The sequence below is a fragment of the Ictidomys tridecemlineatus genome, chromosome 10 (assembly GCF_052094955.1).
Source record: "Ictidomys tridecemlineatus isolate mIctTri1 chromosome 10, mIctTri1.hap1, whole genome shotgun sequence".
In the NCBI taxonomy this organism is placed as follows: domain Eukaryota; kingdom Metazoa; phylum Chordata; class Mammalia; order Rodentia; family Sciuridae; genus Ictidomys; species Ictidomys tridecemlineatus.
The window spans coordinates 38,325,618-38,339,322 of record NC_135486.1 but is presented as its reverse complement, the minus strand read 5'-3'; the positions used below and the strand labels follow the sequence as shown (position 1 = coordinate 38,339,322).

The following is a 13,705-nucleotide window of genomic DNA, read 5'->3' as shown; positions in this document are numbered from 1 at the left end:
GTGGCTAAGAACAGGGGTCTAGAAGGGACCTAGCCTGTCTGGGTTTGGGCTGTAGCTTTAAAATGTACCCATTGTCGAGGATTGCTGTAAGGAATGGCCTAGGGTGGCACCTGTCCAATATTTAATCTTGTGCTTGGACACTGCAGCTCTCTGATGTTTTTCTGATAGCAGTCACTAACATTCTAAACATATCCTCTTCTGAACACCTTCAATACCTAAGTCCAGTTCATCCTTCTACAATTTTACAGAGCGGCAGTTGTCTTTTGTTGATAGATGAGGAAATCAAGACTTGGCAGGGGGTGCTCTGTGACTTCATGACCTCCCTCCTCCTACCCTGGGCCCACCTAATGTTTAACCTGTGAGTTTACGTGACTGGCATCCCCTGCAGAGCAGCGCTATGTTTATTCTCCTGCCTCAATCCTTAGCATCACAGAGTTTTAGTTCATTGACAATTATTGACCCTCTCCTCCTCACAATGCAGATGACGGAAAAACATTAGATTCCATAATAATCAAAGTGGTCAGTTTGTTTTTACATGTTTTATGTTCTGCATTAAAACTAGGCAGGGTTGCTGGGGGGTGAGGGAAACGACGTCACCAAGGCCTGGAGGGAGGGGGGCTCCAGCAGGAACCTAAGCCCCAAGGGGAAAGGAGGCCTGGCGCCATGAGGCCACCCTATGTGTGCAGTATATAGTTGCATATATATTTGCTTGGCTTTATGTCCTCTACTCAAGTGAATTTGTAAAGTCTATGGGAAGAAGAATCAAAAAATGATTGAATCTGCCAACACCCCTGCCTGCTCAGTCATCTTCCAGATGCCAATAGACTCACTGGGGACAACAAAGCAGCTATGGGGCCACACATAATGGCAGTGACCTCAAGCTCTTGGATACTGGTCAAGCTTACCTGCATCAGAATCACCTGAGCACTTATTAGAAATGCCAGTTTCTAACCTTGCCATAGGAAATTCTCACTTAGTAGATAATACTCTCTCCAGATGGTTCTGAAGCACAGCCAGATACGAGAACCGTTGATTTGGTCCAATTGTAGAAAGACGTGACTTCCCCAAGGTCACCCAGCCACCTGCAGTGGTCAAATTTGAAACCACTCCAAGGCTGTGTTCTTTCTGTCTATGGCTCTCTGGTGAAGGAGGTGGTCTGCATTCAATATACATGGTTTTCTATGACTCATACTTCAGTCCCTGCTCATTTATGCAAACCACTGAGAAATGACATTATATTTTTATTGCATAGTCTGAGCTCTTTTAAATAACTGTTCCTGCTCGTGTCTCCTCCCTTTCTTCCACTCATACTGTTGGCCAAGGGGAGCAGCAGTCCCCTGGAGCAAGAGTGTGCCAAGTCTAGCTAGTGCCAGAGCGGGGAGAAGAATTTAGACTTAAGAGAGGCAAGGCCTTCTTTCACGGCAATGTGGAACAGGTGGTCAATTGTCCTAACGTACCTCAGATCCCAGGATTGTTGTTTTTAAACTTAAAAATAGTTGCTCACAAAACCCTGTAGCTTAAGGATCTGTCAATTCAGTTCAGCTCAACAGCCATTTATAATATGCTCCTCCCTCATCTGGGACCATTAGTTAGTGCAGTCTCAGAAGGATGGCAAGCTGTATGAGCAAGATACAGTGGCCATACTTACCTTGGAGGCATCCTCTGGCTTCCCCCACCCCAGTGTTGCAAAAACTTAAGAGCTGCTCAACATTCTGCATGAACTTTCCATGCCCAATAAATTAAGAAAATGCATTACCTTGTGGACTGGCAGGATTGTGACTTTACTCATGATGCTCTATCATCAGGACTGGGCCTTTCCAGAGGGAACAACCTCTCCATGACAGGAAGGAAAGAACCCCGACCCCCCCCCCCAACCCTCAAGTACTGCTTCAAATTAACTGTGATGAAGACCACTGCACAGGAAACATGGGTTGAATGAGATAATGCTCCAGAATATATGGAATAAACCACCATTTTGTATTTTTATAGTGTCTTATATTAAAACCTTTCCCTGAAATGAAATTGTACAAGAAAACCTGCAGACAAACCCAAATACGGTCATCTAATCCTAAACAAATATTGGGAAAAATAATGAACTAGACCACTCTCTCTTACTCTGTGCAAAAATCAACTCAAAATGGATGAAAGACCTCAGATTTAGAGGAAAACATAGGCTAAAACCCCAGCTTTTAGGCAACCACTTTTTCTATAGGACCCCTAACACTTAGGAAATAATGCCAAGAGCTACTGGGACAGCATCAGATTGCACAGCAAAGGAAACAATCAGCAGAATGGGTGAAAATCTTTGCTAGCTCTTCTTCTGATACCAAAGATCAAATAACCCATCTCAAAAAAAAAAAACATGAAAAATATTCACTAGCAATTAGAGAACTGCTAATCAAAACTACACCAAGATTTCATCTCAAACCAGTCAGACTGGCAGTCATCAAGAAGACAAATAATAAATTCTGTAGAGGATGTGGAGAAAAAGAACACTTTTATACCACTGCTGGGACTGTAAAGTAGTACAACCACTATGGAAATCAATATGGAGGATCCTCAAAAGACTAGATATTATTCAGAAGAATAATATCATCATACTATAGTGAAACATGCATGCCCATGCTTATAGCAGCAAATTCACAATAGCCACATCAACACATAAATCAATGGAGTTTAACTCAAAGAAAATGAAATTATGGCATCTGCAGGAAAATGGATGGAATTAGAGACCATGTTAAGTGAAATAAGGTTGAGTTTCCTCTCATTTGGAAGTTAGAGAAAGGAAAAGGTGGGGGTGGATCTCATGCAAATCAAAGGGAGATCAGTAGAGGAGAAGTGCTTGACAGTGAGATTGGCCAAATTATATTTTTATACTGTGCACCTGTATATGCCATCATTATGGACGATTATAATGCACCAATTAAAAAAATGGGGGGGTGGGGAGAACTATCCCTGCACTGACCAGGTGGTAGCAGAGCTAAAACAGGCACTATACATACCCACTGTCCTTCCCTTGGAAGATATCAGTTTATGCAGAAGAAAAATTCAGGAGCAGTTGTCCTCATTGCAAAAAAATTAGCTCTCTGAGCTTATGTAAGATTTAAAAAAAATAGATGATGAAATCAGTATGAGGTCAGTCTGAAATGAGTAACAGTGGAAATCTTTTTAAATTTTATTTACACACTACCCTTCAGCACCTTTTGTGGTGTACATGGAATAAATCTACCTGCAGTCTCCTCTCCCCATTAGATCACAAACATCAGAAGCAGCCTTTGGGGCAGGGTCTGTCACTTATTTTGCCCTGGCATAGGCTTCATAAATGAGAATGGCCCTAATTCAACAACACATGATCATTGATTGAGCCCTTTATAGGCTAGGCATGATGTTGAACATGAAAAATGTAATAGCACCTGCCTTCGGGGAGCTACAGGAAAGGACACACCAAAAGCGGCTTCTCAAGATAGATAGCTGTCCCCTGTTTGGCACCACCAGGAAGGGTGTTCATCCTTGTAATGGTCGGGGAGCTTGTTGATAAAGGTAGCATCTAAGCTGAATCCCAAAGGTAACCTAGGACCTGAAATTGTTCAGCATTATTGGAGAATATAGGACGCAGAGATGACCAGGGATAATACACATCTGAAATTTCAGGGTCTCAAAGAGCCTGGAACAGGACACAATATACAAATGACACCCAAGCTGTACATATTGACATAATTTGGGAGTTTGTTAGAGGGAATTCTGGGTGGAATACAGTCCGAAATATCATCTGCATTGTCTTTCCTTCAGATGCATATTAGCATTTTAAGGCTGCATTTAACAATGTAAATATAGCTCAAATTTATTTTACCTCGAAACTATTCCTCCTCTTGTAGCATCCATTAAAGCCTCATGGAACACTTGGGAAAAGCTGGATAGCCTGATGTGCACAGAAGGCGTTTTGGGGTTGTGCCCACCATCCCTAAGGTACACTCCTGTTCTAGGGAACTATAAGCATCTCCAAGTAGACAGAGGGCTAGTTGCATAGACCTCATTGTTGCGAGTCACGCAGCCACCCCTGCCCACTTGGATCTAAAATACTTGTCAAAATGCATGGTCATAGCTGCCTCTGAGGCAGACTATGATTAACTTCTCCAAAAAAGCAACTGAAATAAGCTCTCAATCCCAGATCAGCAGAGCTGTTAGGCCACATGAGCTCTGTAAGAACTCCTGTGCCTTGTCCCCTGGGGGTTGTTGGTCTTACTGATTCTCAAGAGAGTACAGACATCGCTGCAGGGTATGAAGCTTTGGTTCACTTGCCCACTGGTTGAGACAGGGCCATTCAGATGGGCTGCCTCAGGCACGTAAGATAATAACACTTTGGAAGCCAAGAGGATTCATGAGTCTATGTAGACCCAGAGACACATGTCCCCTCCCAAGGTACATGTGACATCTGAATATGCTGTCTGGGTCAGTCCACGATTCTGATCCATGGGGTAGCCACACATTCCCCCCCACACACACCAGGAACAGCCACCTCAAATTTATATCAAATCTTCATAAACCTACCTTAATACTCCTGCTGAACAGCTTCTCAGGATAAGTTTTGTGTTGCAGCCTGTAGTCATAGCACATCTCTTCTCAAGGGCTGCCCCTGATGTTGGGTGTAAGGAGTGTTAATAAAGGACCAAGGGTGTTCTGAGCAAACCCTTTTATAATGTGGACTATGATGCCTGTGAGTTCATCTTTCCAGGCCAAAAACATCCTCCTACTGACAGTATTTACCTGTTATTCATTTATTCCACAAAGAGTTTTTTTTTCCCAAATCCAACATCAGTTATATTTGTTCTTTAAAAAACTACAATCTGAAATTTGTAATACTGACAAAACACTTGATAAACCTGTAAAATGAAAACTACAAATAACTGGGAAGAAATACCTTGTTTATAGGTCAAAAGAGTCAAGATGTCAGCTCACATCAGAATAGATCTGAGGACCCGGAAATACACCTGCTCATACATAATTTTTTTTTAAAAAAAATGCAAAGGTAATAGAGCAGAGAAAGAATAGCCTTTTCAACAAATGGCAATGTTACAATTGGATCTCTATGCCCAGGGGAGGAAAAACAAAAGTGAACTTGGTAGTATAAATTAAAATTGATTATAGACTTAAGTGTAAAACCGAAAAACTCTTGAGAAAAAAAAAAGGAAATAAATCATGACCTTAAATGGGAAAGAGTTAATACAGATTAGATTTCACCAAAATTAAAAAAGGTCTGCTCTTGCTGTGTGCACACTTGTAACAACCACTCAGGAGGCTGTGGCTCGGTGGTTGGGTGCCTGACTGGATTGCACAAGGCCTTAGATTCAATCCTGAGCACTAGGGGGTGGGGGAGAACAGAATGAGCACCCTCTTATTTCACGTGACAAGAACAGTGACACCAAATTTGTGTCTGGTGACCATTCAGTGTTCCACCCTCACCAGAAATAGTTATTGAGGCTGCCCTAGACACCAGACACTCTGAAGAGCTGGGAATCGTGAACATAAGAGAGAATCCTTGTTCTCTTAAAGCAGATAATAAGCAGCTTCTAAGTGTGAAAAAGTTCTGTTCTAAACCCTACGAGCTTTCAGAGGGGGGTGAGAGATGGATTAAACAACTGGTATCTTGTTCAGGAACTGTTGCTTATAAGGAATAAAACCTGATTAAAGTAGCTCAAGTGAAAAAGGGAGGAGAGAGAGTTCTGACAGAAATAAGGAGCACAAACCAAAGTAATTATCTCCAAAAGTTCTCTCTCCTCTTGGAGACATTCATATTCAAATCTTCTTTCCTTACCTCCATCCTCCCTTACTGTTCTCCTCCTGCCCTAAAAAGGGATGTGAGTAGGAAGGAAATGAATGCATCTCTACCACAAATGGTTACAAGATGGAGTAAGAAGGACAGGAGGGTACAAGCAGAGAGTGCTGTTCAGGTTGGGAGGCAGAAAGATAACTTAAAGCTCAGGGAAGGCTTTCTGGAGGAGAAGGTGCTATTTGAGCTGGGCCCTGGTGTGGGGAGGCACTGGATTTAACTCTCAGCACCATGTATCAATATATAAAATAAAGGTTCACTGACAACTAAAAAAATATTAAAAAGACAACCTATTGCTTCCCTCACCTCCGGATATGGCATGGGTCAAGACATATATTCGAGTCTAAATGCCACGTGCAATGAAAGTTAGAAATTATAGGCCTTCCCAATAACCAGATGATGGCCAAGGGAAAACCCTGTAATTTTCAGCTTATACATACTCAGAGCCAGAATCTCAAATCTACTGTCTATTCTCTTCATGCAGTATGGATCTATGGTTTCTTATAGGCAATTTACCTGTTATGTGACGTTTTCCAATTTCAGAGGGTAATAATAGTGTATGTCTCAATCTTACACGAGTGAAGTAGCATTGAACTTCCCTTATGCACTGCACACAATGCCCAAGTATTGGGTACTATTGTTAGATCAAGTGTATATTCAAGGATCTTTGTTCTACTGTAAACTCCCCAAGAAAAGGAGGGCTTCTGGAGGAGGTGAACTTTTACTTGTCACAAACAAGCATGGGTAGGATTCAGATCCACAGTTGTCAGTGGCAGCCCTAGCTGCAATCATACCTAGAGACTCACTTGAACTTTCTGGCTCTAGAGTGTGCTTTAGATCAGCAATGCTCCAATTTTTGTGTATCAGAATCTCTAGGGAACTGCTGCTTTTAGATTCAAGAGCTTCCCCTATTGAAGATTCTAATGGAGGTCATAAGAGGAAAGTGATTTTTTTAAACGCTTACCAGATAATTCTGAATTGCAGGTAAAAACATGCTAAATGCGGACCAAGGTCAAAAGCTAGGACAATCTGCTGGGAGGACACTATTTGGGTTCTCCAGATTCCCAGAAAATGGGGGGGTGGGGAAAATCAAGGATGGAATTTCTTCCTCTTGAAGATGTCAGTGGGTGCCAACTCCCTGTTCTGGAGAAAAGGAAAGTGATATCAGTGAGGAGAACAGTCCCAGAGGCCTGTGATGTGGACAGAGTCGTGACAGACAGAATGGCCAACCTGGGCTGCTGGAGCCTGTTAACACAGCATGTCATTCTGTCTCTTTCCAGATCGTGTTCCGGAAGATTAGCGACGTGAAACGGGAAGAGGAGGAGCGCATGAAACGGAAGAATGAAGCCCCCCTGATTCTGCCCCCCGACCATCCTGTCCGGCGACTCTTCCAGAGGTTCCGACAGCAGAAAGAGGCCAGGCTGGCGGCGGAGAGAGGGGGCCGCGACCTGGATGACCTGGACGTGGAGAAGGGCAACACCCTCACGGAGCACGGCTCAGCCAACCACTGCCTGGTGAAGGCCAGCGTGGTCACGGTCCGAGAGAGCCCCGCCACACCCGTGTCCTTCCAGGCGGCCTCCACCTCTGTGGTGTCGGACCACGCCAAGCTGCATGCCCCAGGGTCCGAGTGCCTGGGCCCCAAGGGAGGTGGCGGCGACTGTGCCAAGCGCAAAGGCTGGGCCCGCTTCAAAGATGCTTGTGGGAAGGGCGAGGACTGGAACAAGGTGTCCAAGGCCGAGTCGATGGAGACGCTCCCCGAGAGGTCAAAGGCCTCAGGCGAGGCCACCCTGAAGAAGACAGACTCGTGTGACAGCGGCATCACCAAGAGCGACTTGCGCCTGGACAACGCGGGCGAGGCCAGGAGTCCCCAGGACCGGAGCCCCATCCTGGCAGAGGTCAAGCACTCTTTCTACCCCATCCCCGAGCAGACGCTGCAGGCCACCGTTCTGGAGGTGAAGCACGAGCTCAAGGAGGACATCAAGGCCTTGAACGCCAAAATGACCAATATCGAGAAACAGCTCTCGGAGATACTCAGGATATTAACTTCCAGAAGATCCTCTCAGTCGCCTCAGGAGCTGTTTGAAATATCGAGGCCTCAGTCCCCAGATTCAGAGAGAGACATTTTTGGGGCCAGCTGAGAGGTTTGTTTAAAAAAAGTCAAAAAAGAAAAATATCTGCACCCCTGTCCTGGACAACACCCCACCACACCTGACCAACAATTTTCAAAGTGGGACCAGTGACTCAGGTGGGGTCATGCTCTTTTCAGAAAAAAAAAAAGATGCATCTCGTGCCCCACCCTGCAAGACGGCAGCCACATCTGAACAGTCTTTGCACAATTCTGGAAGCAGGGTGTGCTGTCTAAAGGGTATTTAAAATTTTTTACTACCGTGATATTTATAAAAGGTTACAATTACCAGAAAAGAAGAACCAGCCATTTAGGGATTGACAGGAGAGTACAGAGAACCCCTCATGTATATACCATGCAGAGCTCCTTCACTGACACCCCCAAAGACCAAGGTATGGGCAGGGACTTCCCAGCGTTCCCCAACCTTGTACAGCCTGTCTTATGTCACCATCTATTTTCCTGTTGTCATCATTTGGGACAAGGGGAGCTGTGAGTACAGAGCCTTTCACACATCTCTGCTGAAGGCTGAACAATAGGTAGGGCCCTTTGGCCTCCAAGGACTCACTTGTCCGAGTCATAGCTTGCTCCCATGGGACCGTTGACAGGGAGGCTGCAGGTGGCCCTCTGGCCCTGCTCCATGCCGCAGGCCTCACTGCACAGACTACTCTCCTTCCCGACCTCTTCCCGAGTGTTCCCATGGCATTCCTCAGGGTATGGAGCATCGGCAGGATGGGGCGTGAGCCCAGAGTTGCTTTACTAACAGACACACATATGACCTCAGTAAAATGATTGTAGCAAGTGCTATGTTTATATTTTGATTCTCATGGGGATTGTCCTTCAGAAGTTTGTATTTTGTACACTGCATGGGGTCATTAAAGGACACTTGGGAGCCATGTTTGGCCTTATTTGAAAGCAACCTTTTTCCTACTAAATGAAGACAGGACCATGATAAACAAGAACACAACAGCGGAGTTTTGAGTTGTTTCAGTAACCTGTCCATGGGGGAATATCTGATCAGAGAACTGTCTGTGGGCTGCCCCAGTCCCATGATGCTCAGGGACACTTGCTGCTTCATTAGCTAGGATCAGGTTACTCAAGGTTCAGGAAAAGAAAGAACTGCACACCCTCCAGTGAGGTGTTGGGACACTAACCCTTTAAACAAGCAAGGCAGAAGTACAGCCCTGAAGTCAGACCACAGCTAGCCCTTGTCCAGGCTGTTGACTTTTGCCACACTGTCCCGACCCTGTCCCTGGTTTTGCTTTGCTGTCAAGATTCTGAATTCCCGTGTCCCTAGGGAACCTGATAGGTGGAGACCTGCCCTACCAAAGATAGTCAGCATCTCCAACATGAGCCTGCCCGTCCACACAGCATTTCCCAGGACTTGGATCTCACCTGTCTGTGTGGAGCTTCCAGAGATGGCCCTGAGAGGTCAAAGGCACGTCCACATGTAGCTTTTGGCCTCAAATGGCCTCCAGGAAAGTGTCATTTCCCAAGGCCAAGTCACACTTGGTTGTGACCAGCTAAAGCTGGATGAGCATTAGACTAACTTGAGCAGCTGCTAATGAATCCTTGGGGCATAGGCTATAAAATATCTGGAATAATCCTATCTGCCCCCTAAATGTTCCACTTTGCTATTCCTTCAACATGCTCACGGACCTGCTTCTAAAGCTTAGGACCTGTTACTTTAGGGCAGAACCCCTAATCACCCCAGCTTTAGAAACACCTGTCTAGGTTTTTCTCCTGTGACTTGATGACAGCCTCTATCAGCACCTCACAGCCAGTGGGGAAAGGCTCTGCCTATTAAGAAATATCTACCCCTGCTATACCACCTGCCTGAGAGCAAAGATGCTAATGAGGCTCTGAAGTCCAGACCTGCTTTGGGAAAGAGCTTCAGAAATACATTCTAGTATCAAAGTGAGATAATGACGGGAAGCCCAGACCCCCTCAGGGGGACTCTGCTCATCTCTGGACTACAGAGCCCACAATATAAGTTCCTGGAGGGGACAGAACACCAGGAGTATGGCTGCATCTGCATTTATTGTCCATTTAAGGATCTTAGAAAGTTTTTTTTTTCCCATTGAAAAAACAGTTCTAAATGAGCCACTCCTTTTTTCCTTTTGATGTGTGTATTTGGCCACAGGCTGCTTTGTGCTACCTACCTAACTCTTGCCAGGATACAACTCCGCATTCCCAAGCAAGGACCACAAATCTCAGATACCACTGACCTGCACCTTCCAGCAGAAACCATCTGGTGGCTGAAAAGGATTAAGGAAACCAAAGGTTGCTAGGGATTAGACCCAACATTTAGACTTCAGGAAAATTAGAGATATTTTTACAACATTATTTTTCATTTTGGAGGGGACAGGCACCGATATGTTGCACCCTTGTCCAGTAAGTGCTGGTTACCTGATCTCTGCATATTTTGAATGTCATTCATGGGGGAGGTCCTGCCCCTGTCACTTAGGGCTGCCTGTTGAACATAATCTATGCCCCACACCCCCATCAGCAGGGAAGAAGATTAAGTCTGAGAAACAAGATGATGTGTTGGTTCTTGGTAGAAAGTGCCAATTCCAGCAACATGTGCTGCCATCCCACAGCCCACAAAGAGTTCTTCTGCTGGATAGAGGCAGCCATTTAGTTGAAAAGCTCTAGTCTAGTGCACAATTAATGCAAATACTTGATTGCATTAATGCAGTGCTACATCTGCTAAAAAGGCTACAACATGTCCCGAGTGTTTTAAAACTGTGCTCATTGTTTTGGAAATACATTTATTGCTTTTGATCTCTTGGGCCCAATTCCTGAGTCCCGTTTTACACTTGACCTCCTGGATCTTCTGTGTTGTTAATAATACATCAGCTCCTTTCCTAGAATCTTCAAAAGTGGAAGTAGCTGGACAAGGGGCAAAAATACACTTCACCATCTTACCCCATGTGTCAAGCTTTATCTTCCAAATCTTAGGTGTAAAGTGAAAGTATTAAGCCAAGTTGGTGTGAGGATGCCGTCAGAACTCTTTAGGAATACTAATTGGAGAATATTCTTATTTCCACTTGCTGCACCAACCACATCTCACACATACACTCTAGGACATTTTAGGAGCCCTGGTGGTGATAGAAGTTGCTGATATGCATTTGATTAACAGAATGTACTATGTTTTGCAATAAAGATGTTTAGCCTTAAGACCTTTGAATGAAACTCCAATTGTGATGGAGCTGCCAATGCCCCTTCCTCTCCGCTCTCTTACTATTGCTTAAAGAGGAAGTCCATTGAGGGTAGACTCTAACCCCTGGATACCCTCTCCTGTAAGTCATTGTTACTGCCTTCTCACTTGCTTCAGTAAGAATTACCTTCACCAGCTCCTCCTCAACCCTGCACCAGGAGGAGAATTCACTCTCCGTTTAGAACCAACTGCAGCCATCAGAGAAAGCTTCGTTTTCTCACCAAAGGTGGTGAAAAGTTTTGATGTCTACCCCTGCCCCCACACTTCAAGAGAATCAATGTGAATTTACCTGAAGCTTAAATGAGTTTCAAATGAAACTTCATTCTCATACAAGCATATCAGACTTATTCTGGAACCTCTAAAACTGTACTTGTATACCCTGGAGGTGCCCCCTCTGCCTGCCATTCAACTTTTCTTAGACTCATTGTCTCTTTGTCGGTGATTTCTGAGTCATCCAGTGCATCCATTAGTTGTTCAATGACAAGTTCACAGATCTTGTATCAGGAGATGAACTCCTCGTATGTTAAGGATGCAACCCCTTACCCGAATGAATGTATTCTCTTAGTATTCAGACACTGTATTTATGCATCAGTTGGAGACTGTCCACATTTCATTGCAAGGACATTTCTACTCATGAGCAGTTCATCATTCTGGGGCTTCTCCTTATATTAACGATCTTTCCATTGAGTCCTGCCAAATCCTTTTTTGGTATTTTTTTTCCTTTGCATCTGTCACTTTGTCCAAATGAACATGAATAAGCAAGTGCAAATAAGCTGATACTATTTTTGTGGTCAGCTGAGGATGCTGCCAGGAACTCCACTGTATATCTGCAGCTTGGGAATGTCAAGAAGAACACACGGGCCCCTCCCTTGATGATATTCCCTTCAACATTTTTAAACAAGCACAAATGATATTTGTAAAAAAAAAAAAAAGTTTAATTTTATTTATTATGGTAATAAACTATTTTATACATGATGCTTGCTTTTGCCTTTCCTTATATAATAATAAATCATTGAGTTGGGTGTTCTGACCTAAGAAGATAGAGCAAGGATGGCATTTTCTATTCCAAGATTTGGGAAGCTCTAACTTGAATGACACCTATAATTGTGGTTTTTGGAGAACTTAAAATTCTAGAGACATCAAGGTTGTGTCAAAGTGCTGCTTCACCATATTGTCTTGAGGTAGAGCTGCATTTGCTTTATAAGTGTATAGAGATCACCTTTAAAATATGGTGTCTTAAAAACTTCTGTTGCTATAAAAAGAACTTATAATGAAATGTATAAAGATAAGAAATTAATTAAGGCTCACAGTTCTGGAGGATGGAAGGTTCTGGAAGTCCATGACAGGGTGGTCACATCTGGTGAGGGCCTCATACTGCTTTATAACATGCTGGAAATTGGAAGGGCAAGTTGGTATGGGCCACCAAGACAAGATGAGGCAGGCTTGCTTTATGACAAAAACTAATCCAGTTCCACAATAAAGGTATTAATCTCTCTTAACAATCTAATCGCCTCTTGAAGGTTCTCCCTCCCAACTATGCCACAGTGGTGTCAAATTTTAAGCCACAACAATTTGGAACCACTGAAATTTGCGTGACATGTTTATTTAACACACTGAAAGTTGAACTCCCACTGAGAAGTTACCTTCCAAAATGGATGAAGGGTTTATAACTCAATCTTTCTAAATGACTCAGTGTCAATAATACAAGTTCTGGACCTTGCTCTACTTCATTGATAGCTTTTGAAGCTATTAAAATGAAGACTTCTTACTCTAAATTGGCCTATACACCAACACGATTTCAGTTCTGCTATAATTTTAGTAGGTATCATTTCTTGCTCATGGCAAGACTCCACAATATTGCCAATCTGAATTCTTATTTAATACCCAATGGACTACATCTCAAAAATGGCACTTCTGTTTTAACAGACAATATAACTAAATTCAGAGATGAGGCTTCTATGACATACAAGCTAAACTCAGGTCTCTGCTTCATCTCCTAATGCCATAATATGAATATAGTACTTTTAATGATTTTTCCCCAGTCTCTATTAAATTACCCTGCAGAATATCATAATGAAAATAATTCAAGGGTGATATTAAAATTGCAAATAATTGAAATTAATCTCAAAAATGTCACCTAATAGATGCACTGAACATCACAATTTTTTAGTTGTTCTTAATGGTGACAAAATACTATCTTTGTGAATGACTTGTGTAATTAGTCAAAAGGACTAGTAATATAGAACACAGATATTACATTTGGGGTGACAAATGGGATTGAACTATTTTTAAATGAAGACTTTTTTGTTTCCAAATAAAACATTTCTCTGAAGAAAGGCCTCAGAGAGGCCCGTACTGAGAGTACTACACGGTGAAGCCCAGCACTGTTGATAATCTGGCTTCTCGTGTTGGCCACACTGAAGCAAACCCTGCAGTATGCATCTGTACTGGTGTATCTGTTTTAGTCAGCTTTTTCACTGCTGTGACTGAAGAACCTGAAAAAAACAATTAGAGAAGGAAAAGCTGATCTGGGGCT

At 43.4% G+C, this 13,705-nt stretch overlaps 1 protein-coding gene across 3 annotated transcripts in view; it reads left to right on the top strand.

Annotated features, from left to right (window-relative positions):
* Kcnh1 (potassium voltage-gated channel subfamily H member 1) overlaps nucleotides 1–12,144 on the top strand; it is a 357,017-nt gene extending 344,873 nt beyond the window's left edge. For all 3 annotated transcript variants that reach the window (XM_005329450.5, XM_005329451.4, XM_040278700.2), the window contains one exon: nucleotides 7,108–12,144. In XM_005329450.5, coding sequence (XP_005329507.1) covers nucleotides 7,108–7,965 — 858 coding nt within the window. In that variant the 3' untranslated portion in view covers nucleotides 7,966–12,144. The remainder of the gene's footprint in view (nucleotides 1–7,107) is intronic.
* Nucleotides 12,145–13,705: the final 1,561 nt, after the last annotated feature.